This window comes from Rhineura floridana, chromosome 2 (genome assembly GCF_030035675.1).
Source record: "Rhineura floridana isolate rRhiFlo1 chromosome 2, rRhiFlo1.hap2, whole genome shotgun sequence".
In the NCBI taxonomy this organism is placed as follows: domain Eukaryota; kingdom Metazoa; phylum Chordata; class Lepidosauria; order Squamata; family Rhineuridae; genus Rhineura; species Rhineura floridana.
The window spans coordinates 5,493,910-5,519,075 of record NC_084481.1 but is presented as its reverse complement, the minus strand read 5'-3'; the positions used below and the strand labels follow the sequence as shown (position 1 = coordinate 5,519,075).

Genomic DNA, 25,166 nt, shown 5'->3' with positions numbered 1-25,166 from the left:
AGCCTTAGTACTTCTGTGGACCAGTGATTAAGAATCATGGCCTGTTCTCCAGGTATTTAAATCAAGGGCTCTTTTTGTGACAGTACTGTGGAATTAAACATTTGTAGGCTTCAAACTTTGGTTCAGACTGTGTAAGTACTAAAGGGATGATGGGAAGGGTGGCATTGTAAAAGTACTGGAAGGATATGGCACATGATGTCCCGAGAAAGTGTTGATGCTTAACCGCTAGTAAATAAAGATGTTTGTGTAGTGCTGATGCTGATGTTTGTGTACTGATAAGGAAGTTCTGTTTCTTAATATGCTAGAAATAACTGTCAGTGTGGTCTTGAAAGTCACTGTAAGTATGTGCTGAAAACTGCTTGGGAGGAAGAACTTTTGGACTTTCATGGTGCCTCCATGTTTGTATGAATTTCTCTCCAAGCAGCTGCTTGCTTTATTTTAATAAAATGCCTCTAGCAGATCTGATTCAAACACAACATGAAGTTCTGTTTCTTCCACAATTCGTGGTGCTGTGACTTAGATAGTAACACTCACCAGAGAACCAGTGGTCTGGGCTGTCCACCACTGACTCCCTGGCACCACCCCTAAAGGTAAGAGACCTTTTGAAATCTCTATTGGGGATTGTCAGTGAGGGATTGCCCATGCTGCCTGGCCATCTCTTATTCGGGACTGCGCTATCTGACCTTTTTGCTGCCAGATATTAGACTCACTATGTAAGTAAATTGTGTACACACGTTTAAAGTACATTTCTGAAAAGTGTGAACTGACAGTAGAATTTAAAGTGGTGTCAGAGAATGGATCACTGTGTAAACTGAGTATCAGTCTCTGACTGAATGAGCTCTGTGCTCCTGTGTGAATTGAGTGATCTTCTGAGGAAATGTCCAATCCATGTGCAGCCGCACCAATCTCTCAGCGAGTCCCATGGGACCATGACCAGAGCCGGTTGAAAGCAAGGGTGCATGGTAGGATCAAACCAAAGGAGACTAGGTTGAATGGTCAAACGTTCCCTTCCCATTCCCCAGTGTCTCACCAGTTTATGAGCCAGACTGTGGGAAAATGCACATTGTGCTGCTGTCACACAGTCTTGCCTCCGGGCGTTAGGTGGGCATTATTGTGCCATAGCAGATCCCACGACCAGAGTGGACTTCCAAAATAAGCTTCTCCTGTATGACAGACCTGTGAGAATTGAGTTAGGAAAATGGGGGGTGGAGAATCCAAGGGCGATGTACTGACCCCACCAAAAGGAACACCAGCTTTTTACATGTATAACAATTATGGGCAGGACAGGTATACCAGGAGGGAAAGAATGCACTAAGGGAAGGCTGGAAATGGTGTGAATTATGCATGAGCAGCCAACTGGTGGACATTGTGTGAATTGAAAATAACTGCTGACCAAGTCTGGGACTTAAGCTGAGTCTAGCCGCCAGCAGAAGAGCCATTATGCATTGCAAAGGAGCTGAGTGAAACCTTGTGGCTCAGTGGGTGTGACCGAGAAAAAAAACCCTTACCCTACCCTACTCACCCCGCTGATCCAGTGGTTTATGAATCTGTTGACCACAGTTGGATTGTGTTGGAAACCCCTTTGCACCCTGTTGGTCACAGGACACCCTGAATAAGCCATTCCTGTGTATTTCTTCCACAGTACTCACTGGTATGAAGTACCAGCACCTTTTTTTTTACTGAACACGGCAGACATTATGTGCTAGTACCCACAGCACTTTTATCAACATGTGAGTACCAGCACCTCATTTTTTACCATAAAAGCACTGTTTACATCTATGGTAACACAGTGTATTAGCTAGCATGTTATTTTGGCATTTGTTTTCTTCTATGCTTGATTTTGTATCTCCTATATTTCCCCGAGTCATTTCTTAAGAACGCTCCTAAATTTTGTTCTGGATTATTCAAGACATGACATCCATCCTTGGGTTCCAATTCCCTCCCCCCAAAAGAAACTTTGGCCACATTCACACCAGACATTTATTCCACTATTATTCCACTTACAGTCATGGCTTCTCCCAAAGAATCCTGGAAAGTATAGTTTGTTAAGAGTGCTGAGAGTTGTTATGAGACTCCTATTCCCCTGGTAGAGCTACAGTGGCCAGAGTGGTTTAACAGTCAGCCCATCTTCCCAGAGAATTCTGAGGACTGTAGCTATGTGAGGGAAATAGGGGTCTCCTAACAACTCTTATCACCCTCTACAAACTACAGCTCCCAGGATTATTTGGAGGAAGCCATGACTGTTTAAAGTGGAATAATAGTGGAATAAACGTATGGTGTGAATGTGGCCTTTATGTGTCAATGGTGGTGGTGTTTTTAATGCTATGAAAGAGCTTGGAAAGCAGCTCATGCTTCAGAAGGCTGTTCTGGAGCAATAAGCCAGTCACAGAAGTAACCAAAGAAATGCACCTTCTATAGCCTCTCACTATGGAATGTCAACATAAGGAAGTCGTTTCTTGAAGTTAACTACTCATGGTTACCTTACAACAGAAAAATGTTAATTCTCACTTCATTTCTATTTGCTGTTGAATTGAGAATTCACACTGTCAACCTGAAAGGGAAGAGCCCATGCGGCGTAGTGATTAGGGTGCCAGACCAAGACCCGGGAGACCACAGATCAAATCCCAACTCTGCTATGAAATTGAGCCTGTCACTGTCTCTCACCATAATCTACCTCATAGGGTAGTTGTGAGGATAAAATAGGGAGTGGGAGAATCATACACACCACCTTGACGACCTTGAAGGAATTGTGGGATATAAATGTAACATATCTCACATTACCTCCAAGTTGCTAGAGTCTATCATAGAAATTATGTCTATATTTTGTCTCACATTTTAGAGACAACATAAAAATTACCTTGTTGTCAATCTGTCTTCTAGGTCATGCTGGAATTCAGGAGAAAAACAGCAACAACATCAAATCAAAGCAACCCCCCTGATTCTTTCTGTCAGGGTAATGCCATCACAGTCTCCATATAGGGAAAGTGTCATGTGTAATACTGTTGTAACAGGGGCCAGTCTCCACTACCAAGTGGTGTGTTTTGCCATCTCAATAGGAATGGGACTGTATGAAAAGGCATCCATCTGTGAACAAACACCCTTTGGGCTGGACATGTCTTTGATAGCACTAAAGCAATATTGAACAGTCTTGCCTAGTCAAATGAGTAAAGAGAAAGTTTACAACTCTCATCTAAGTGTCCCGAGTTCCCATCCTTCACAGAAGTGAGGTGATACATCAGAATGAGAGGAAAGGTGTTTGTGTCCCTTGTGGCAAATATGCATAGCCTCGTTTTGATATGATTTCAAAACTCTCATGTGCCAGTTAACCCCTTTTACTTCAACTGAATTAACAGTTCTAGGTCTAATGTGTTCTTCTCAGTGACCTCTTTTACTGAAACCAAATGTTACTTCCCACAGGATTAGGGCTTCTTTGCTTTATACTGGCTTACTATGATTTTTGTTGTTGTTGCAAGTTTCAGATATGTTATGGCAGACTCCACTGTTGAATTAGGTATGTAATTGCAGAAAAATTGGCAAGAGGACTGTCTAAGCTAAAAATACCCATGCATTCATTAACAAATCTCTCTCAGTAGCAAAAAACATTTTCCACTTGTGCATCATACCATTGCTCCTGCCAGCCCATTCTCATTTCACAGGCAGCAATTGTTCAACTGTAGAAAAGGCCATTTGCCAAAGGTTCCACAGGAAGTAAACACCACCATAGAAGAAATAATGAAGGCTTCATTGATCCCATGCCAGGAAGACAGACCATAAACTATATCTCAAGCATTCTTATCTCCCGATTCCCATAGATTTTTGAAATTATTACAAGTTCAATATTGCGAGTTGCAAATCAAGGAAGTTTTATTCATTTTTAAAACTATACAAGTAGACCTAGAAATAAAACTTCCTTTCTGGGGAAAGGCAATCAATCACTCATCTACTTTAAAATCCTGACAGATGACATTCAGTTGGTGGTACTAGAAAAAAAACATTGGGGGGCACACATCCTAAAGTCAAGTGTGGAAGGACCATGCAGCCCTATGGTCATTGGACCAGGTTCACTGACAATTTTTAATTAAGGTAGAATCCTTGCTGGCATTGTATCTAGTTTTCTATATATAGAACCATTTCCCCATTTGGAGGACTACACAGTCACATTGTGATCTTGTACATGCAGACTGAACTAGCCAGACAAGTTTGCCACTTGAGTGCAAACTATGACCAAGTCTCACTTTCTCTCATATCTACACATCATCTGTAAGACTTTCTCCTTAAGGAAGCTTGACAAATACAGACTTAGTGGAGCACCTTCACCACTTGGAGAGGTACAACATGAGAAGCAGCTCAAAACTCACAAAACATTGAGATTATAATGGCATTTTATACTATATTATGGAAGCATCTCTAACAAACTAAGGATGGGAAGAAATATTAGCATCAGAAGACACTACCCACAGGGTGTGAGATAGCTACCTCAGGCAGCTGGTTTTAAGTCCCATGAAAGGGCAGCAAATTGATGGTTATTTATTATTATTGCAGTTTTACGGCCAGGGAAGTGGAGAGGCACTTGTGGGATTTTCCTGCCTCAGATGCCAACACTGACAGCCTTTGAGCATTATGCACCTTGACTGGCATGGCGGCTGGAGGGGGTGCTATTTGCTGCTCTACGTCAGGCAGCAACATGCTTTGGGCCGGCCTTCCCTTCAGTCCGTGGTACCACGGGAGGCGCCGATATTAGCAACTTCCCCGTGAACCTCAAAACTGCAAAGCAGCTTCCCCTCCTGTGCTTTCCTCCCGTATCACGGCGGCGGAAGGATGCGTTCTTGTCTGTCCGTTCGGCGGCATGAAATATTGAGACTAGTGACGTCAGAAACGTGGAAAGGACGAAAGGAAATCGTCAAAACTGGGGGATTCACCGAAAACTACAATTCCCAGAGAACTCACTTTCCCCGACAATAGACCCTTATCTCCTTATCCGTTTGGTCAGTCGGTCGCGCGCTCTCTCGCATGTGCGCGCGCGTTCTGAGCGCCATGACGCGAGGCGGGGCGGGGCTGGCGTGGGTAGGAGCGGGGCCCCGCTGCCCGTCTTTCGGTTGGTTGGCTGGCTCGACTGAAGTGGGCGGTGCTCCTTGTCGCTGCGTTTCTGCGAGTCGCCGGGCGCGCCTCAGTAGCGGCTGCCGAGGCCCGACCGTGTCGTGGTCCTGAGGGGCGGGGAGGTTGGCGGTGTCTGGTCCGGCTCTTCTCCGTGGGGATGGGCCTTTGCGCCCGGCTCTTTCCTGCTCTTTTTGGCCTCCTTTACTGGACCTGGAGCGAAGATGAACTGACAGCGACGGGGCTTGGTGTCTGACGGGCAGCCGACTGCCTGCCGCGAGGGTGGTCGGTCGGGTCGCTCTGTGGCGGGGACGGTCGTTGGAGATTACCCGCCGCTCCCGCCATGAACTACCAGCACCACCAACAGCACCAGCACCACCAGCAGCAGGCCAACTCGGCGGCCATTCGGGCGGAAATCCAGCGCTTCGAGTCAGTGCACCCCAACATCTACTCCATCTACGAGCTATTGGAGCGGGTGGAGGAGCCGGCGCTGCAGAACCAGATCCGGGAGCACGTCATCGCCATCGAAGGTAGGTGACGCTGCTGAAGTTGCTAATTTTTCTCCCGTTTGGATTCCCATCCTGTCTACCCTGATTCGGAAGCGAGCCCTTTTGTGCTCAGTGGGGTTTACTCCAAAGGAGCTGTGCATGGGATTGCAGTATGTCTCTCCGTATTTCATTCGGGGTGTGCAATCCTGTGTATACTTACTTGGGGATAAGCCCCTTTCAATGTAGCGGAACTTATTTCTGAGTATTTAGTCATAAGATGATTCTGCATGTCTTCTTCTCATTAGCCTTGTGGCCTCTTCCCGTTCTTGTGTCAGTACAGTGTGTGTGTGTGCATTTTAATCTGTTCAGAACACTTAAATTATTGTAATTCTTGCAATAATTCTGTGAGGGACGTCGGTACTGTCCCCATATTGTACATAGATAGGGGGATAAGCAGAAAAGAATGGCTTGCCTAAGGTGACATAAGATTAGAACCCTGGACTTCCTTATTTCAGTTCTCAGCTTCTTAGGTATTGTAAATCACCTGTGAAGGATCAGGTGTTGTTCCCCTGTAAGTGATTAGAAAAACTCTTTTATTCTGTATAAGTTTTCTCTGCCTCTTTATTTAATGTCATGGAGTGTTTTGCTGTTTGTTCTACATAATAATGATCTGGTAAGTCAGATTGGTTAACTGCTATATCACGTTTCTTTAAGAGACCTGTAAAAAACAATGTGAAGAAATGGTTTGTAGAACACAGAGCATTAAAAAAGTTTTCAGGGGAGAGCTTGATTAAGGAAGGAGAAACTTGGTAACTCTTTTGAAATGCAGCTGCTTATGGAAAGTGCAGAGTGCACATGTGATGTTTTGATGTTGCGTATCAGAGGTGAATCTGCACGCTGCATCCTCTTGAGGAATGGCTGTTGCTTGCCTGTCTTAATGTGCAGCCTGGTTATCAAATCTCTACAGAATTATTGCTCTACAAAGTCTGTAGGATGTCTTTGGTCCTAGTCAGGCTGCAGAAAGATAAAATGACAGACTAGAAAAAAGCTCTTGGAGTATAACAACTACCTTTTTAAAGGAGCCTTGAATTTTGACACCTATTTGAAAGGATGGATGTTCTAAAGTTTTCTTTTGGTTCTTTCGTTGTACAGTGGTTTATAAATGTTTATAATATTTAGTAAATCATATAGTTTGAAAATGACCAGGAATTCAAAACTCCTCTAACATTCACTTGCCTGTCTTGTGTAGGCAAATGGGGGAAAAAAAGGTTGTCAGCACCAATATTTCTCTGTATCTCTCTCCATTTATAAAAAAGGAGGGGACAGCTGCTTTGAAGAGTCGCTTACATAGCCATATTGCTGAAACTTAATCTAATACCTTGACTTTTAGACTGCTAAAACTGAGCAGGTGATATCTACTTGCTGTCCCATGAACAATTAGTTCAAATTAAATCAAAGATTGTTAAATTCATTAAGCTTCCTCTTGTTTGCTGACATCTAAGTGCATTATTGTTAAGGAGTGGTTGAGATTCTGCATGGTATTCATTCTGATTTGTATGGTATGTAGGTTGGATTGAAGGTTCTTGTTGTAAATTGTATGCATTTCAGTTGGCCTAATTTAATTTGTTTATGTCTTTCTGCATGACTTCTTGTTTTTTAATTTGACCATTAATTTGACCATTAATTTTAATTTGACCATTCCCTCCTTTGAGGGCTATCGGATAAAGCTCTGTGAGGTCGTTTGCATAGTGTGTGCAAGGGATTGTTAACTTCTTTGGACCAGTGGGTACATTTTGAATTTCCAGAGTAGGGTGTGAGCACTATTTGCAAAATGGCTTCAGCAGGGGAGCGTGCCATAACACAAAACGGCTACTTTGGGGAGTGTGGCATAATACAACATGACTGCCATGAGCAGCATGGCATAACACAAAATTAAAGAAAGAACAGCCATTGCTGCTTCTCCCTTTGCCCCTTTGTGGAGACACCCCATGCTTACTTTGGGAAGTCCCCCTGATTGTGGAGATGCAACTGTTAAAGGCACAAGAACCCTGTTTTCCCCAATGCCACCCCTAAACCAAAGCCATCCTGTACTCACCTACCTGGAAGAAAGCTCCATTAAACACTTCTGAAGTAGACATGTATTCCTTTTACTGCAAGTTAACTTTACAGTGAATTCTTAATTAATTCTTGACTTTAGGTCCTGCGCAGTAGGAGACATGCCTATGGCTATTTGTAAAGTTTTCACATTTTGCATTTTCTGTTTGGTGAGGGTTTTTTTTACATCCACCTGCACTTCTTGTGTAGTAGTATTAAAAAATAATAATTCTAAGGAGTAGCAGGGAAAGTGCACTAAAAGGGTGGGCAAAACAGCAGCTTTTTAGGACCCCACAGATTCCTATTGCCAGGTGTCCAAACAACTCACTTACCAGTCACAGCTTCTACTTCACTTAATGACTAGAAACACTGACAAATGAAAGCAGCCAGGCTGGCTCATTTCATAGACATCACTTAGAAGGGTACCATCTAATGTATTTTCATTGGCAGCTTTCTTTCTAGTAGGGCTAGAAGCTTCCTTTTTTTAAAAAATGAAAGCCCGGAGTCTGAGGCCCCTATTTGGGTATACCAAAGAAGGCACTGGGTTTCTGATCTCTGGTCTATGCCATAGACTTCACTATTCAGCTGTAGAGGAAAAGACCCTTGAGGTTCATGATTAGTCATATTTAGATGTTTGTAAGTAGCTGTGGTGTCAGTTGTTTCACTTGTCTGTTTAGATCCGAGTTCCTTCTCAATATTTTGTGTACCTTAACTTTGTGTTCTAGTACTGTATGTCTTTCATGCATTGATTTAGAATACAACAGAACAGCCACTTCACCATCTTTCTATCACAGTGTCCACTGAGAAACACAAATATGTGCAACTTTCAGCTTTCACATTTGCAAGCCTGCCTTTTGCATTTGCCACTGGTGATGTAAGAATATATGGTAGGTTGCAATCATTCTGATGTGGAGTATGTAGTACTTCATCTTGAATTTGCAAGAAGGAATATGCTGCTTTTGTTTCTGTGGGGGCAATAATATGTGATAATTGGATTGAAGCATGTTATGGTGACTGAAGAGAGCTGTAATTAGGGCAGGGCATTTTTTATTTTTGTTCATTCACTGGTAACTTAAGGAAATAACATTTAAATTACACTGATATTGTTTGTATGTTGTAGAGCAGTGATAGGCCATGATGTTTTGGTGGTTCCCAAGTTCAGATAATTGGTCAGTTGCCTGCTTTGGATGGGGTCATGCTCTGTGAATGAGAAGGTTTGTAGCCTGGGGTTGCTCCTGGATCCATCTTTGTTGCTAGAGGCCCAGGTGACCTCAGTTGCTAGCAGTGCCTTTTATCAGCTTTGGCCATTTCTGAACTGGGATAGCCTGACCACTGTTGTCCATGTCCTGGTAATCTCTAGGCTGGATTACTGTAATGCGCTCTATGTGGGGCTGCCCTTAAGGTTGGTCTGCAAGCTGCAGCTGGTGCAAAATGCGATGGCGAGACTGCTCACTGGGGCAGGGTATCGCCAACATGTCACCCCACTGCGGAAAGAATTGCACTGGCTGCCCATTAACGACTGGGCCAAGTTCAAGGTTCTGGTTTTGGTGTACAAAGCCCAATACAGCTTGAGACCAGGATACCTGAAAGATTATCTTGCCCCTTACATACCATTTTATCAGGAGGTCCATTCCACACAACATAGGAAATGGACCTTTAGTGTAGTGGCACCTACCCTTTGGAATTCCCTGCCCTTAAATATTAGACAGGCACATCACTCTTATCTTTTTGGCACCTACAGAAGACCTTCCTCTTTTCACATCTTTTCTGTGACATTTCAGTTCTACCTCTGTGAATGGCATGCTGGTCTAGTATCTGTTCTGGCATAATTATGAAATTTCCTTCAAATAATCCACAAAAATCATTTCAGGAATTGACAGTAGTGTGTGTAGCAGTCTCCTAATGTGTTGTCAAAGGTCTAGAAATCCAAAGACTTTGAGATATGGAAATGTTCTGCTCTTATATGAGTATCAAATCAGAAGATATCTCAATGATACAACTGTCTCAAGAAAGTGGGAAGAGCCTTCTAAAATGGAATGTAATAGGGGAGGTCCTCTTGTGATTTGTGTACCTGCTGTTTTCTGTGTTATCTTAAAAATATAAAAGCAGATTTTTTAAAAACCAACTTGTGTAGAATATTTATATACCATAACATAAAAGTTTTCAGTAACACTGAATTTCTTAAATTATCTGGTTTAAAATGCAAGCTCATCTTAATATGTGTTAAGCCTGTTTCAGTCTAAACAATTTTGAAAACCGAATTACTGACATTTTTTCCAGTATAGTGGATTGGATCCATAGAACTGTGAACAGAAGAAAGATAGCTGCCAGAGCCAGGCTCGGTTCATTTTTATTTTATTTAGAATAATTTGTAATCTGTTTAATCAAATAATCCCTAAGTGGTGTACATAAAACAATTTAAAGGATGTTAATAAATAAATCATCAAAATTTAAAAACAGGTATATTTTTGTTTACATGTCCAGGTAGACTTGCCAAACAACAAAATATTTTAGCAGGTGCCTGAAGCAGCACAATGATATGTTAATAGGCAGGGAGTTTCAGAGCAAACATGTGGAATGAACATCATAAGGCACTTGCAAATGTTCAAATTCCATAGATTGAAGTGGTCAAGAAGGCACTTAGCGAGCAATATGATCCTTCATGTAAACTGGTTCCAAGCTGTTAAGGCTTTTATATGTAAACTAGTAGACCTTAAACTTGTCCTGGCAGCAAATTGGGAGGTAGCACAGATCTTTGAACAGAGGTGTAATATGCTGGTGGGATCTCAATTCTGTCAGCAATTCTGCTGTAGCGTTCAGTGCTCAATAACTGCAATTTCCAGACCAACCAGAAAGGAAGTCCCTTAAAGAGTGCATTGCAGTAATTTACTCTTGAAGTTACCAGTGCCTGGACTACTGTGATCAAGCTCTCCTGTTCCAGGAATGGCCTCAGCTGTCACACCACCTGAAGCTGATGGAAGGCATCCTTAGCCACAGAGGTCACCTCTGTACCTCTGTTGACAAAGCTGGATCCAGGAACATCCCAGTCTGTGTTCCTCCTCCATCCAGGACGGGTAGTGGTCCCATTTCTTGGGACCCCCCAAAGCTCCATCTTAATGGTTTTCAAGCTCAGTATATTTGCCCTCAATTTATTTGCCACCACTGCATCCAGGTACAGCTCCAGGTTCTGCACAGCCTCCTTCAGATGTAATGGAAAAATAGAGCTGAGTGTAATCGGCATACTGATGGCAACTTGCCCTGAATCTCTTAACAACCACTTGCAACAGCTTAATATAGATTTTAAATAGTGTTGGGGATAGCAGAGTGACCTGTGGCACTCCATAACATAACTGCTAGGAAGCCTAAAAGCACTCTCCAGACCAGTGGTGGCTGGCACTTACTAGACCTGGTAAGGCTGCTATGGGGGAGTGGCCAAGTTTTGGTTTTCTCCCCATCCTCCTCCCTTGCAAACATGCTGTGGATACTTAAGCATTCCAGTTTCACATATATCACCTAACTAAGCTGTAAAGTGTCTTACTTTGGTTCAGAAGAGATTCTGGCAGCTGTCACACGTGCTTCTCTGATAGGGGAAAAGTTGTGTGGCCTCTACCTGTTCTGGTGGTTTCAGTATGCACCTCTTTTGCAAAGAAATAGTGGACATTGAAACACTGCAGTTTTAGTAAAACTTTTCCTTAACAGAGCTGTAATCCTATGTTTGCTGTCATGAATGTACACACAGTTAAGTCATCCCTCCTCAGCAGCGAACAGAACACTAGATCTCTGCTCATTCAGTAATTCTGTTTTAAAAAAGCAAACACAAAGTGAGTAAGTTGCTGGAAACTTGCATTTAGTAGGCAATACAAAAGGCTTCAGTCCTGTGCTTGCTCTCATGAGTAAGCTCCATATAATACAGTGGGATTTAACTACTTCTGAATATGAAGAGGATTGTGTTAGTAACCAGCAGTGCTTGGAAAATGTATTTTAAAAAGGAACAAAATAGTTCAAGTTCATCCAAATGCAGTTGTAATTCATAATAATTTCTGCCTGTCACATAGCTGTTAGAGGCACAAGAGTGCTGCTGTCCCTCAATGCCAACACCAAACCATACAAAGAACGCTAGTGTAGAGTAAAAAGAAAAGAAAACACACATTTGGGCAACTTGATAATGTATTTTTAAATTAAAGCATATTTAAAATGAGTATCTGTAATTGTAAATGTAATTGTTAGGACTTGGAAGACAAGGGTTCAGTTCTACACCCACTTAAATACAGTGGGGCTTACTTCTAAGTAAAAATAATAGCATCATTGAGTTACTACAGCTAAATCATACCGTCTCCTCGGTATAGTTAACCATTACATATATGAGACTGTGTGTCACTTCTATGCAGAAAACAGCAAATTATACAGCCACAAGAGTGGCTGTATGCTATAGTCAGCCTGGATTTTTCACATTCCGCAACGTTAAATTGATAATACCCCCCGTGCCATTCTGATGCTTCCCATAAGCTCATTTCAAAACAAACCTTATAAAATTTATAGTCCTAAACTCAGAAACGCTTGCTTAACAAGCCTTTAAATTTTCATGGCGATACACAAAACAGTCAGGGAGAATCAAGAGTTCAAAGTGTAAAAAGAGAGAAAAAAAACTAGACCCCTTTTGGACTTCTGTCAGACTTCTCATAACCTGTTGAAATTCATTAAATATCAGCCATGTTCACAGAGTACCTGTAATCCCATTACTGACCTTGCCTCATACTCTGACCTTCATCTTCTGTAGTTTAAAAGTTAAAAAAAATGCCTGGCTGATTTTTAATAAATTTAACAAATTTTGCATTGAACTAAATGAAAATATCGGGCACGCTCAGTAAGAACCAACTGTCAGTGTTCTAAAAGCCAGACTCACAGCTGCCTGGCTTGCCTAATCAGGGGGCCACACCCACACCAGACCTATAGACAGTCATGGTTTCTCCAAAGGATCGTGGGAAGTGTAGTTTGTGAAGGGTGCTGAGAGGAGACTCTTATTCCCCTGACAGAGCTCCAGTGACCAGAGTGGTTTTAACAGTCAGCCAGTCTGATTGAAGCTCTGTGAGGGAAACAGAGCATCTCCTAGTAACTGTCAACACCGTTCACTAACTACACATCCCAGGATTCTTTGGGAGAAGCCACGACTGCCTAAAGTAAAATAACCATTCACTGGCGATCACTTGTGGCCGAGTAAGATTGTCTTCCAAGATAAAGTCTTTAACAGTGGGTCCGTAAGTGACTGTGGAGGCCAATTCTGGATCCACACAGCCTCCCACAGTGAGGACATAGGTTTCCAGATGAAAGATGGTCGCGATGAGGATTTGTTTGATGTGCCTTCCGCTTAACTCATTTGTCCTGTTCGCCTTGTATTCATGCTTCTTTGAAGTCCATAGCACCTTTGATAATAGCCTACCTCCTTTTGGGACGTTCATGGGCCAAGACTTCCCAGTTCTCGATGCTCATGTTACATTTTTTTAGATTAGCTTTGAGAACATCTTTAAACCTCTTTTGCTGTCCACCGATATTCCGTTTTCCATCCTTAAGTTGGGAGTAAAGTAGCTGCTTTGGAAGATGGTGATTAGGCATTTGAACAACATGGCCAGTCCAGCGAAGTTGATGTTGAAGGATCATTGTTTCAACACTGGTGGTCTTTGCTTTTTCCAAAACACTAACATTAGTCCGTCTGTCTTCCCAAGTAATTTGCACAATTTTCCAGAGGCAGCGTCGGTGGAATCTTTCAAGAAGTTGTGAGTGGCGTTTATAAATGGTCCATGTTTCACAGGCATACAGTAAGGTCTGTAGTACAATGGCTTTATAAATAAGCATTTTGGTCGCCCTGTGAATATCCTGATCCTCGAACACTCTACGCTTCATTCAGGAAAATGCGGCACTTGCAGAGCTCAGACGATGTTGAATTTCCGCGTCTATGTCAGCTTTTACAGAGAGATGACTGCCAAGATAGGGAAGTGATCAACGTTCTCCAGCATCACATCAATAAGCTGGATTGATGGTTCTACAGAGGGACTAGTTTGCACCTGTTGATGAAGCACTTTGGTTTTTTTTAATATTAAGTGAAAGCCCAAGCTTTCCATATGCTTCTGCAAAGACATTTGGGATAGTTTGAAGATCTGTCTCTGAATGTGTGGAGACCACATTATCATTGGCATATTGAAGTTCTACGACAGAGGTTGTAATTACCTTACTTTTTGCTTTCAGCCTACTGAGATTAAAAAGCTTTCCATCTTTTCGATATATGATTTCCACACCAATAGGAAGTTTCCCCTCAAGAAGGTGTAGAATCATAGCAATGAAGATAGCAAATAAGGTCGGAGCAATGACACATCCCTGTTTTATGCCTGATCCGACTCTGAATGGATCTGTCTGAAAGCCATTGTTATCCAAAATTGTCGCTGTCATGTTGTCATGAAGGAGTTGCAAAATATTCACAAATTTATCAGGGCATCCAGTTTTCAGAAGGATGGTCCAGAGAGCGGTTTGATTCACACTATCAAAGGCCTTAGTCAGATCAATAAACACCACATATAAAGGTCGATTCTGCTCCCAGCATTTTTCTTGAAGTTGTCGTGCAGTGAAGATCATGTCCAGTGTCCCCCTGGAAGGACGGAAACCATTTTGAGATTCGGGGAGGACATCCTCTGAGATTGGTAGCAGGCGATTTGCGAGGATCCTTGTAAGGATTTTACCTGCGATAGCAAGAAAAGAGATACCTCAATAGTTCCCACAATCTGTTCTATCACCCTTCTTAAAAAGGGTGATAATTATGGTGTCCGTAAAGTCTTCTGGGATCTACTCCCTCATCCAGAGTTTTTCGATGAGCTTATGAAGTTGTTGTGTAAGTTCAGGCTCACCTTCTTTAAAGACTTCAGCAGGAGGTTGTGGTAATGCTTTTTCCAGCGCAGTGCAATAGACTCTTTATCCTTAAGAAGTTTGCTACCATCCATTGAATGTAAGGGATTTGTACCGTAATATGTTGGTCCATAGATGGCCTTTGTGGCATTAAAAAAGCCCCATGCATTGTGAGCATCTGCAAAGTGCTGGATTTTTTGAGCTTTCTTTATCCACCAGGCGTTCTTAAGTTCTCTAGTTCTTCTTTGGACCTGAGTCTTTGCACTGGCATAGATTTTTTTTCTTAGCAAAACAGTTAATGTCTTTCTGCAATATCTGGAAGGCTTTCCTTGTCAATGATATGTTCAATCTCACTATCATTCTCATCAAACCAGTCCTGATGTTTCTTAGTGTGGTATCCAATAGTTTGTTCACATGCTGCAATAATGAATGTCTTCAGTTTAATCCAGTGTTCCCCGACATTTTCAGGGAGTTCTGTCGGTAGATGTTTCTTGAGAGTTGTTTGAAAGCAAGCTCACTTAATAGGATCTTGAAGGGCATGGATGTTCATTTTACGCCTTGGTTTTCTTCCTTGCAGCCTATGTTGAGGAACAGTATTAATGGTCATAGTGGATCGAATGAATCTGTGATCTGTCCAGCAGCCATCAGCACTCGTCATGGCCTTAGTGAGGAAAACATCATGACGATCTCTGGCATGGACAATTACGTAATCCAGGAGATGCCAGTGTTTTGACCGAGGATACTTCCATGATGTTTTAAATATATATTTCTGGTGAAAGAGTGTGCTTGTAATAACAAGATTATGCTCTGCACATTTAGTCAGAAGTAGAATGCCATTCAGGTTGCTATTGCCAACTTTTTCCCCAATGGTTTCTGGCCATAAATCAAAATCACACCCAACTCTTGCATTGATATAGCCCAAGAGGATAATTTTATCCTCCTTAGGTATCACTGATAAGATGGTGTCCAACTGGTTATAAAAATTTTCCTTGATGTCTTCATCAGCATCTAATGTTGGTGCATAAGCACTTACAATAGTTGCCTGCAATTTTTTTGGCAAGTTTTAACCGGAGAGTTGAGAGTTGTTCATTAATGCCAATAGGAACTTCTGACAAGAGCTTCACAAGATTATTTTTAATAGCAAAGCCTACTCCATGTATTCGTCATTCTTGTTCAGGCAGTGCTTTCCAGAAGAAGGTGTAACCTCCTTTTTCTTTCTTCAGTTGTCCTTCTCCTGCTCTTTGAGTTTCTTGGAGTGCTGCTATATCAATATTAAAACATCTCAACTCCCTCACGATGATGGCAGTCCTGCATTCAGGACGTTCACTATCTGTATTGTCCAGCAATGTTGGTATATTCCATGTTCCAAAATTCAATTGTCTTTTGCGACTGCTAAGTGGTGACCCCACAGGACGCGGTAATCCAGTCAGGGAGAGAGATGAGGCAGACTATGTTTAGGGCACCTTTTCTAGCCTTGAATAGGACTGCTCAGTCGTGGATATAGCTGCCGAACCACTCAACTGCCTCGGTCCTTGAGCCAGGACGACTGAGTCTGTATCCACCGCCCATGTGTCAGTCCATGACTAGGGGCTTCCGGATTTCACAGTCCTTCCCCTGTTGCCATTCACCAATCGCTGTGGGACTTTAGGTTTGGTTTGGTTTGGTTGGAAGATGCCTGTGCGTGAATTTGTTTTATGTGGGGAGATTGGTGCATGATGATCAACACAACCTTGACAGAAAAAGGCTTTGATCCAGTGGCATGGATACCATGACGATTGGAATTGTTTTATCTGCTGCAGCCTTCATCTGCCTTCATAGCCGTTGTAACGTACACATTGTTATCCTCTGCCTGTTCTGCCATTCAGGACCTTCTTGGATCGTTCTTTGTCTGGTTCCTCTCTCTTGACCTTACCGCCATGGGTGACCCTGCTGGGAGTACATGACTTCTGATGGCATCGCTGACAGGGTTTATTGGAACACACAAGCCCACTCACCACTACAAGGTGATGATCCAGCGAGGGGAGTGAAATAACAGTCTGGTGTGGATGTGGCCAGGGACAGCTTTGGTTTAAATTTGAGTGAGAGGCTACATGTGCCTGCTGTAGAATAAAATGGTGGGGGAAACCCTGAAAAAGAATGATACTGTTCACAATGTTTTCCTTTTGGACAGGAAAGGCCTTCCCCTCTGCCCAGTGCCCACCCATCCAATCTCCTCGCCTCCACCTCCCTCCCTCTCCCTTCCATTCCTGCCCTCCTCCTCCCCTCCCTCTCTCTTCCATTCCTGCCCTCCTCCTCCCCTCCCTGCCCCTCCCCCAGGTCAGTTTCACCAGTCTTAAGCATGATTGCACAGGAGTAAATCCCACTGAACTCAAAAAACATACAAATGATCATACCTGCCCTCCTCTCCTCCTCCCTCCTCTCCCCTTCCACTTGCCCCTTCCCTCCCCCTTCCTTCACCCCTCCCTTTCCCTCCCCTATTTAATAAAAATAAATTTGACACAGATTTCTAGGATGAATAACGAGAGAAATATAATTTTCTGGGCTAGATTCTCTGTTGAAACAGTAGTAACTAAATAGAAGCAAAGTAAGAAGAACACCAACAAACATCCAAAAATGTATTTCTCCATCTTTGGAGATGGCAGGTGTTGCCACCACTCACCATATGCTCAGAGGCACATGTTACCAAATTCTTCCAAGCTACACAGAAACTGGATTGGACTGTGAAAAACCAACCCAAATTGTGTTTGCATTTTGACAAATTTAAAGGGCAGTCCAATATCTCAGAGAGGAGGTTAGGTCTCCTGCTCCCCGGGTGCATTCACTATAGCTGCCTAATTTCCCTGCTTTTAAAAGTTTGATAGAAATATTTGTTGGCTATAGGTACATTCTTAAACTGCAAGGTGTTTTTGCTTATTAGTGAATATTTTGTTCAGGATTATGTTTTATTGAAATTATACATGGCTTATTTCCTGGTACACAGAAAGCACTTCCCTGATCTGGAGCAGTGTGTTTAAGTATTGTGGATAATAGTTATTGCCTAAAAATCTCCAGAGTGTCTTTTTAAAAAAATAAAGCCAATCCTGTAAACTGTAATCTCCTGTTGTTCAGAGAAAAAGGTATGGATGGTGAGGACAAACAAGAAGTCAAAATGGAGTCTTTCACACCATATGATCAGTTCTGAATACCGTAGCAGGACGTTCTACAAATTTGTGGAACATCCTGCATTTCTCCAGTATTTCACTGGTCCAGTGAATCAGACATTCGCACAAAGTGTATTTAAGTCTCTTCATTTTTAAAAAGCAGGGATTTGCTTAATTCAAAATTCCTTTTCCTTTTGATCGACCACATTTACACAAGTTCCACCTCCCCACTCAAAGTGAAATTGGGGCTTGAAGCAACATCCTTACACATGCCCTGCTAATTGGATTTCCAATGCTAGGATATCTGTGTTATGAACTATTCTCCTGCTGTCTTCTCCCCTGGCCCCATCATAGAAGATACAGTCCTGGGTTCAGAAAGAAAATAAAAATCTGGTCTTCTTCAAAGTAGTCCTAAGCTGTTTGTTTTAATTAAAATAATTATTTTAAGTTCTTGCACTTATCCATATGGGGGTCAATTATCTTGCATAAGCCCATATCAGATTTTCAGATACTTTAAATAAAAATAAATAAATAAAAAGGCCCAGTCTAGCCTAGTCCATTGTTGGGGCAGTTTGCCACCAAAAACTCCTCTCCCTTCCACCCTGACAATAAAAAAGATCCAGTCCATGTCCAGACCATGAAGAAACCAGATTCTCCTCCCTTCCACTTATGATGCCAGCCAAACATCGGAGGACAGTTTGCCATAAGAATCTCCTCTTCCTTCCCACAACAAAAAAGCTTGGCCCATGAAGAAACCAGGTTTTCTTCCCACACCACCTTATGGTGCTAGCCAAACATTTTTATGGGCAGTTTGCCACCAAGAATCTCCTCTCTCTTCCCAACCCCTACAATAAATAGGCCCAGTCTGGCCTATGAAGAAACCAAACATGCTTTTTGGGGTAGTTTGCCACCACTCCTGGTATAGCAAAGTGGGAGGAGAGCCTGGCTGGGAGCCCAGAGTCTGTGAGTTCAAATCACTGCTCGTGTCTCCTGGGTGTCAAGGGCCAGCTAAAGATCACCCCCACAGTGAGTGGCTCAGGAGTTACGTGCCCTGCCACCTGTGCAGCTGTAGGCAAGCTGCATAGTCTCAAGGAGCCCAGTTGCCCCCCAGCTGGCAATTGCGGACAAGGAAGGGACTGGCTTATGCAGCTGTGGCAAGCTGAGCAGGCCCTAACCAGCTGGGGAGGACTAGCCTCAGAGGGAGGCAATGGTAAACCCCCTCTGAATACTGCTTACCATGAAAACCCTTTTCATAGGGTCACCATAAGTCGGGATCAAGTTGAAGGCAGTCCATTTCCTTTCATTTCCTCTCATTGATATGTCTATGTATATCTGAGCATGCTCAAAAGCAGTCTATGATTCTGATATAGACTAAGGCTGCCAAGTGGGCTTCTCCAGAAGCAGCCTAGATTCTTTCCTAGGAGCACCTGTGTTAGATGGCCTCTTAACAATAGATGAAGTAGAAGCCTCCTAAGAGGGCTGACAAGCCAGCAGACCAAGGAGTGGGACCTCTTTGTCATAGCTACACTTTTGGATTAGGATTGGCTGAGTGGTGCAGAGAGCTGATTGGACATAGAACAGTAGATTGATGTTAATATTTGCAGAGCTTCTGAGTTCAAACAGAAGTATAAAATGTGTGGAACAAGAGATAACGTATGGCTTTGAGATCTTGGGGAATTTTTTTAAAAAACTGCTTGATGTTGTCATTGGGAGGGTTGTGCCCCAGTAGCCTTAATGGAATAGCCTCCACTGCTCCAGACAGTACTCTCTGGACTCAGCCCTGTAGTTAAGACCAGAACCATTATAATACAGTGCCCCAATACTCATCCTATGGAGTCAGACTAGAAAGAGATAATGGTTGATGGGATCAAAAGCTGCAGTGAGATTGAGGAGCCAGGTCACGCTTGCCTTACCCCGTTCTCTATAAACATGACCAAGGCTGATTCAGTCCCATGACAGGCCTGAACAGAGATTGGAAAGATTCTGGATAATCAGTATCAATCAAGAATGCTTGCAGTTGCCCCACCATAGATTAATGTTAACATGATTTTTTTCTTATTTACCACTGACCTGGCACCAGTGAACTTCTTCTCACCATATTAGTATAATCTATTTTATCTACTTTAAAGAAATGGCAACAAAATTGTGGTTTTTTAGACTCCTAAAGGTATTCTAATCAGAATCTTGAAAGTATTCCAAAATTGATTTAGACCAAGGCCACCATTTTGGGACATGGTGACAATAACTTGAAAAAATGAATATAATCAGATCTGTTTTGGTCTGATTCACTTAAAATCCTTACAAGTGTGTGTTCACCTTTAGTGAATGACAAACAATTATGGCCTTGTTGGCGAGCCAAATCATATGAATGTCAGGATCCTGCTCCCTTTCCCTTGTGCCTGACCTTGGAAACCAGCGATCCTCGTCTTACCTAGTTTGAACCATTGGGTGGAGAGTGGGGATTGTTTTGGCTCTGGGCAGTCAAGCATTTTGGCAGCCCCAGCCTCTCTTCTCAGAACTGAAGGGGAAGGGTTCTGCTTGTTTTAGTGCTGGGCAGGCAGAGGTGTGGTGACACAGAGGTCAGTTTCAGGGGAAAGGGTCTTCCTGATAGTTCAGCTGTATTTCTAAGCATGGGGAATCCCTTCATTCAGCAGAGATAAATTAAATTGAATAGTAGGAAGTAGGAAAGCATATCTGATAAAGACTTTTTTGGAGGCTCTTAAGTGTTATAAATAACAGTGGATATTTTTGCCAGTAGGTGGGGATGCCAAAGTATATTTCAAGTATAATTTGTCTTAGGCAACCATAATTCTGACAAAAATAATCTAGAGTTTTAACTGTTCTGTTTTTCTTGGTAGCATTTTAAGCGAAAACTTAACACTTGCAACAGTAACAACCACAACAAGAGAAAACAGTATTTTATTTCTTGGGCTCAAATTATAATTTTTTTTATTATATACTGCTGCTTGGTCCCTCACAGATACCTCCAAAACAGCTCATAAACATATTAAAACAGCACTCTAATACAATTTATTCATTAATAGGCAAATAACCCCTGCAGTTTGAGAACATAACTATAGCCAGCAGATATTTCTACCAGACTTTAAAAAGCAGGGGAATTGGGCAGCTATAGTGAATGCACCAGGGGAGCAGGAGACCTAACCTCTTCCCTGAGATATTGTACTGCTCTTCAAATTTGTAAAAATGCAAACTCAATTTGGGTTGGTCTTTCATAGTCCAATCCACTTCCTTTGGAAACGTGCCTCTGAGCATATGGTGAGTCGTGGCAAAATTGTTACCGACCCTGAGACCATTTATGATGGAGAGAAATTTTATAAATAAGGGAGAGAGTTGTGTATACTCTGCAAACTGTGGCTTCCTGCCACTCTAAAGGTATTAACATAGCAAGTCTAGGATGATGCTGACGTTATCATTTGCTACTGTTGTGAATAGTCACTGTGCCTATTTTACATACAAATCAGCTTCATTGAATTGTTGTTGTCACAGACTTTACCTTTTGCATTTCATTGCCATTTGATCCCAATATTTATACACTATTTCTTTAGACCTCCCTGTGTGTGTATGTATGTAAATATATGCATAAACCTGCCAACAGAGGATAACAGTTCGTATATCTGATGACGTGGACTCTAGCCCATGAGAGCTTGTGCCATAATTAGTATTTTAAGTGCCACAAGACAAACAATTGTTTGTTACATGACATAAGATTTTAATAATAGTTTTTAGAAAACATTTGCATTGGCTAAGGGTTGCAATAAGGCAACCTTCAAAAACGCCTTTTAAAGGGTCCCCCCCCCCATTTCAAATAGGTTTCCTGAAACTAGCTAGAACAAAGGCACAGAAATTCAACATGTTCATTTTGGTGCTGGGGGAGCATTTAGAGCAGTAGCTTTGCTTGTATCCCTGATGCTACATATTGCTTGTTCCATTCCACTTGCTTCAGTAGTTTGATTTCCACATAGATTTTAAAGTGGGACACAGATGCACCTTTTAGTGTTTAATGCATGTGCATAATTATAAGTGTAAGATCACAGTAAATAATTCATGTCAGTTGGGTCTTGGTGCTTATAATGAGATCTCATGGGCAAACCTGACTTGCTTGGCTCCTTTCAAATACATGTAACATTTTATGCTGCCTATTGGATAAAACCGGCACAGTCTCATTAGCTGGGGGAGAGAGTGCATAGAATTTCTAAAAGCACTCATGAAAGGGAAATCCAGACACAGATAAGGAACACTGAACATATCAAGTTGTTGGTTGTTGCCACAGCTGACAAACTAACTCTGATTTGTTGGATTTTCTTGTGATTCTCTAGCCTGTATACAACCACATATGGGGAATTCCAGAGATGTAGCCCTGTTTTCACTTCTCTAAACTTGTGGTATCTTAAAGACTTAACTGTTTTATCGTGACACAAATTTTACTGGGGAAATCCTGAAGATCTGAGAGTTGGCAGTAGAGTTTAAATGGCTGAGCATGTCTTCTTTGTATATATGGAAAGATGAGGCTCAGGAGCAATTGACAAAAGTTTATTGTATTATATGCTGGTTTACATAAGTTTTAGTTAACCAGTATATTTTAATGTTTTAATGTTTTAATGTTTAATGTTAATTGTTCATCTTAATGTTTTAAATTTTCCTGTTATTTGAATCGGATTTTATTGTGACATGGTATTTTAACTCTGTTTTGTACACCACCCAGAGAGCTACTAGCTATGGGTGGTTTAAAAATGAAATGAAATAATAAATAAATAAATAAATAAATAATATTTAACACATTAGTTCAGGGTTGGAGTACCTCTGGCCCATGGGCCAAATTAGGCCAGGAGGAGGTCCAGTTTGATCTGCAAGACCATTTTCCTCAACCATGCCCAACTGCCTCACACCTGATGTCATGTATGATGTCGGGAGTGGGACTGGTAAAGTCATAGTTATAAAGAACCAATCTGGAACCTCACCTTATGTTCCCCATTGCTCCTTGACAAGCGATCTGGGAATTCTGTAGCTGATCCCTGTCCAAAGTGACCCTTGCACTAAGTGCTAATCAGCTGATTGGTAGTTACAGCAAGCCCCGCAAGGTAAGTTTCCTTTGCCTGTGTGGTTGATATGAAGACACTGTAAAGGAAGCAAGGCTTGGAGTTCACTGGCAGCTTCCTTTGCCTGCATGGTTTGATTTCAAATGGCATAGTCAAAGGAAAATGTTTCATCTGATGAGATCAGGTGACTGACAGGTGGATGGCCATACCCACTTGTCAAAGTAGCCTGTGGCGGTTGGGAGAGGCCTAAATCTGACCCCTTGGCCAGTTCCAGTTCCACATCCTTGCATTAGTTTAAGAGACTAACAGCCACTTATAAAAATTCCAAAGTTGAAAACAGCATTTGGTCAGGACACAGTCTATTAAACATTAGTACAGTAGGGCCCCGCTTTACAGCGATTCACTAATACAGCGGTCTCAATTAGACGCAATTAGACTAAAACCCCACTCATACGGCACTTGTTATTATTATTATTATTATTATTATTATTATTATTATTATTATTATTATTATTATTATTATTATCTTTATTTAAACCCCGCCCTTTTTCCAAACTGGAACTCAAGGCGGCTTCCAGATAAAATAAGTACATATCATTAAGAACCTATAAAAATATAAAACATATAAACATATAAAATCAGCATTAAAACAGGATTAAACTATTAAAATGTTAAAACCAATTAGATATACACTTAAAATACCGCAACCAAGGCCTGCCGGAAGAAAAAAGTCTTTAGCTGTCGGCGGAAGGACTGCACAGAGGAGGCCATTCTTGCCTCCCTAGGGAGGGAGTTCCAGAGCCTAGGGGCAGCCACCGAAAAGGCCCTAACTCGTGTCCCCACCAGTCGCACTTGTGAAGGTGTTGGGATCATGAGAAGGGTCTCTCCTGAAGATCTCAGGGCCCGGGCAGGTTCATATAAGGAGATACGGTCTGACAAATAGCCTGGACCTAAGCCGTATAGGGCTTTATAGGTCATAACCAGCACTTTGATTTGTCTGCGGAAACAGACTGGCAGCCAGTGGAGCTGTTGATGTTTTCAGGCATTGCACACCATTCTATTCAATGGGTTCTGCTTTACAGCAGTTTTTGCTTTACAGCGGGGGTCCGGAATGTAACCCGCTGTATGAGTGGGGCCCTACTGTACAGTTCTAGTTGTAGATACTTTGTGTTGAAATGGATGCTACCTTCAACTAGATGGATGAGAACAAAGCTTTTAATTAAAAAACAACCTAACAAATAATGTCAACTTTTACGCAGATAACAATGTTTTTGTCTAATTGTGCAGATATTCTGCTGCCAACAACTTTTGAGTCTGAAAGTATCTCTAATTAAGAGTAAATAGCATATGGTGTACTTCTGTTGTCTCTGAGGTATATCTTGGCCATCTGCTGTATCTGGAATTGGACTTGTGTTCTACATACTGCAGAAATCTGTTCTCCCTAAAGAAGTTTGTGTAGTTGATAGCAAATAACGTAGCCTAATTCACAGTTTCTGAAATGTATTACTATAGATTAGCTAAATAATGACAGTATAAAACAACTTGCATATAAGCAGTTTTAGAGCCAGATATAAAATAATCTAGTACAGCAAAATACACTATTATTCAATATGAAGGAGGGGAACATTTGGTCCTTTGTTAGTCTGTTTTAAGGTCTTTTAGAATTATTTGTTCTACATCAGCATTTAATAGCAATTTTGGGTTTCAGATACATGAATAACTAAGTTGGTGGCACTGTTTTCCTGAAACATGTACTTGGAGGAAGGGACATTCATTCCATGATGCATGCATTGTAGTATATATGTTCTTCTCAGTGAATCTTAATATTGTGCTTAATAGCTAACCAAGTAACCTGCAGTTGAATACTCATATCCCTTCTTCAACCCTGCACTGCCACTGCACAACACTTTCCTCAAAACCTTCCCCTACCTTTAATGGCCATTGAAGAGTGGATGTTAAAATAATAATAGAATCAGATTTTAAATTGAACGTTTAATCTCCCTCCCTCCCTCTCCCCCTCTCCCTCTTTTTCTTTCTCTCTCCCTCTCCCCCCCCCAAATAGCCATGTCTATAATGAAGATTAAAAGGAAACATAAATGTAGTAGCAACAACCCAATGTTTACATTGTAATATCTCAAAATGAAATCTGGGAGTGACTATCAAACATACTGGCTTGATTTGGATGTCACAATAAACCATTGCTTATTGTGATGGACGTGAGCCACAGAGAGCTTCATGCTTCTGTGCTCCTTCAGCATTGCTGTGAAGAGTTTAGAAGCTTTTGATTCTGTTTTTGATCACCTTTACGTTTTGGCCAAATGTGACAATCTGTGGTGAATCTCAGCTCTGGTTTGTTGAAACAAGTCGGCTTCAAACCATGGGTCACAAAACTGGCTTGTTTT

At 41.9% G+C, this 25,166-nt stretch overlaps 1 protein-coding gene across 2 annotated transcripts in view; it reads left to right on the top strand.

Annotated features, from left to right (window-relative positions):
- The first annotated feature begins 5,125 nt into the window (after positions 1-5,125).
- The window catches only part of AGAP1 (ArfGAP with GTPase domain, ankyrin repeat and PH domain 1), a 639,639-nt gene continuing 619,598 nt past the window's right edge, over positions 5,126-25,166 (top strand). For both annotated transcript variants that reach the window (XM_061607665.1, XM_061607664.1), the window contains exon 1: positions 5,126-5,624. In XM_061607665.1, the coding sequence (XP_061463649.1) occupies positions 5,438-5,624 (187 nt within the window). In that variant the 5' untranslated portion in view covers positions 5,126-5,437. The remainder of the gene's footprint in view (positions 5,625-25,166) is intronic.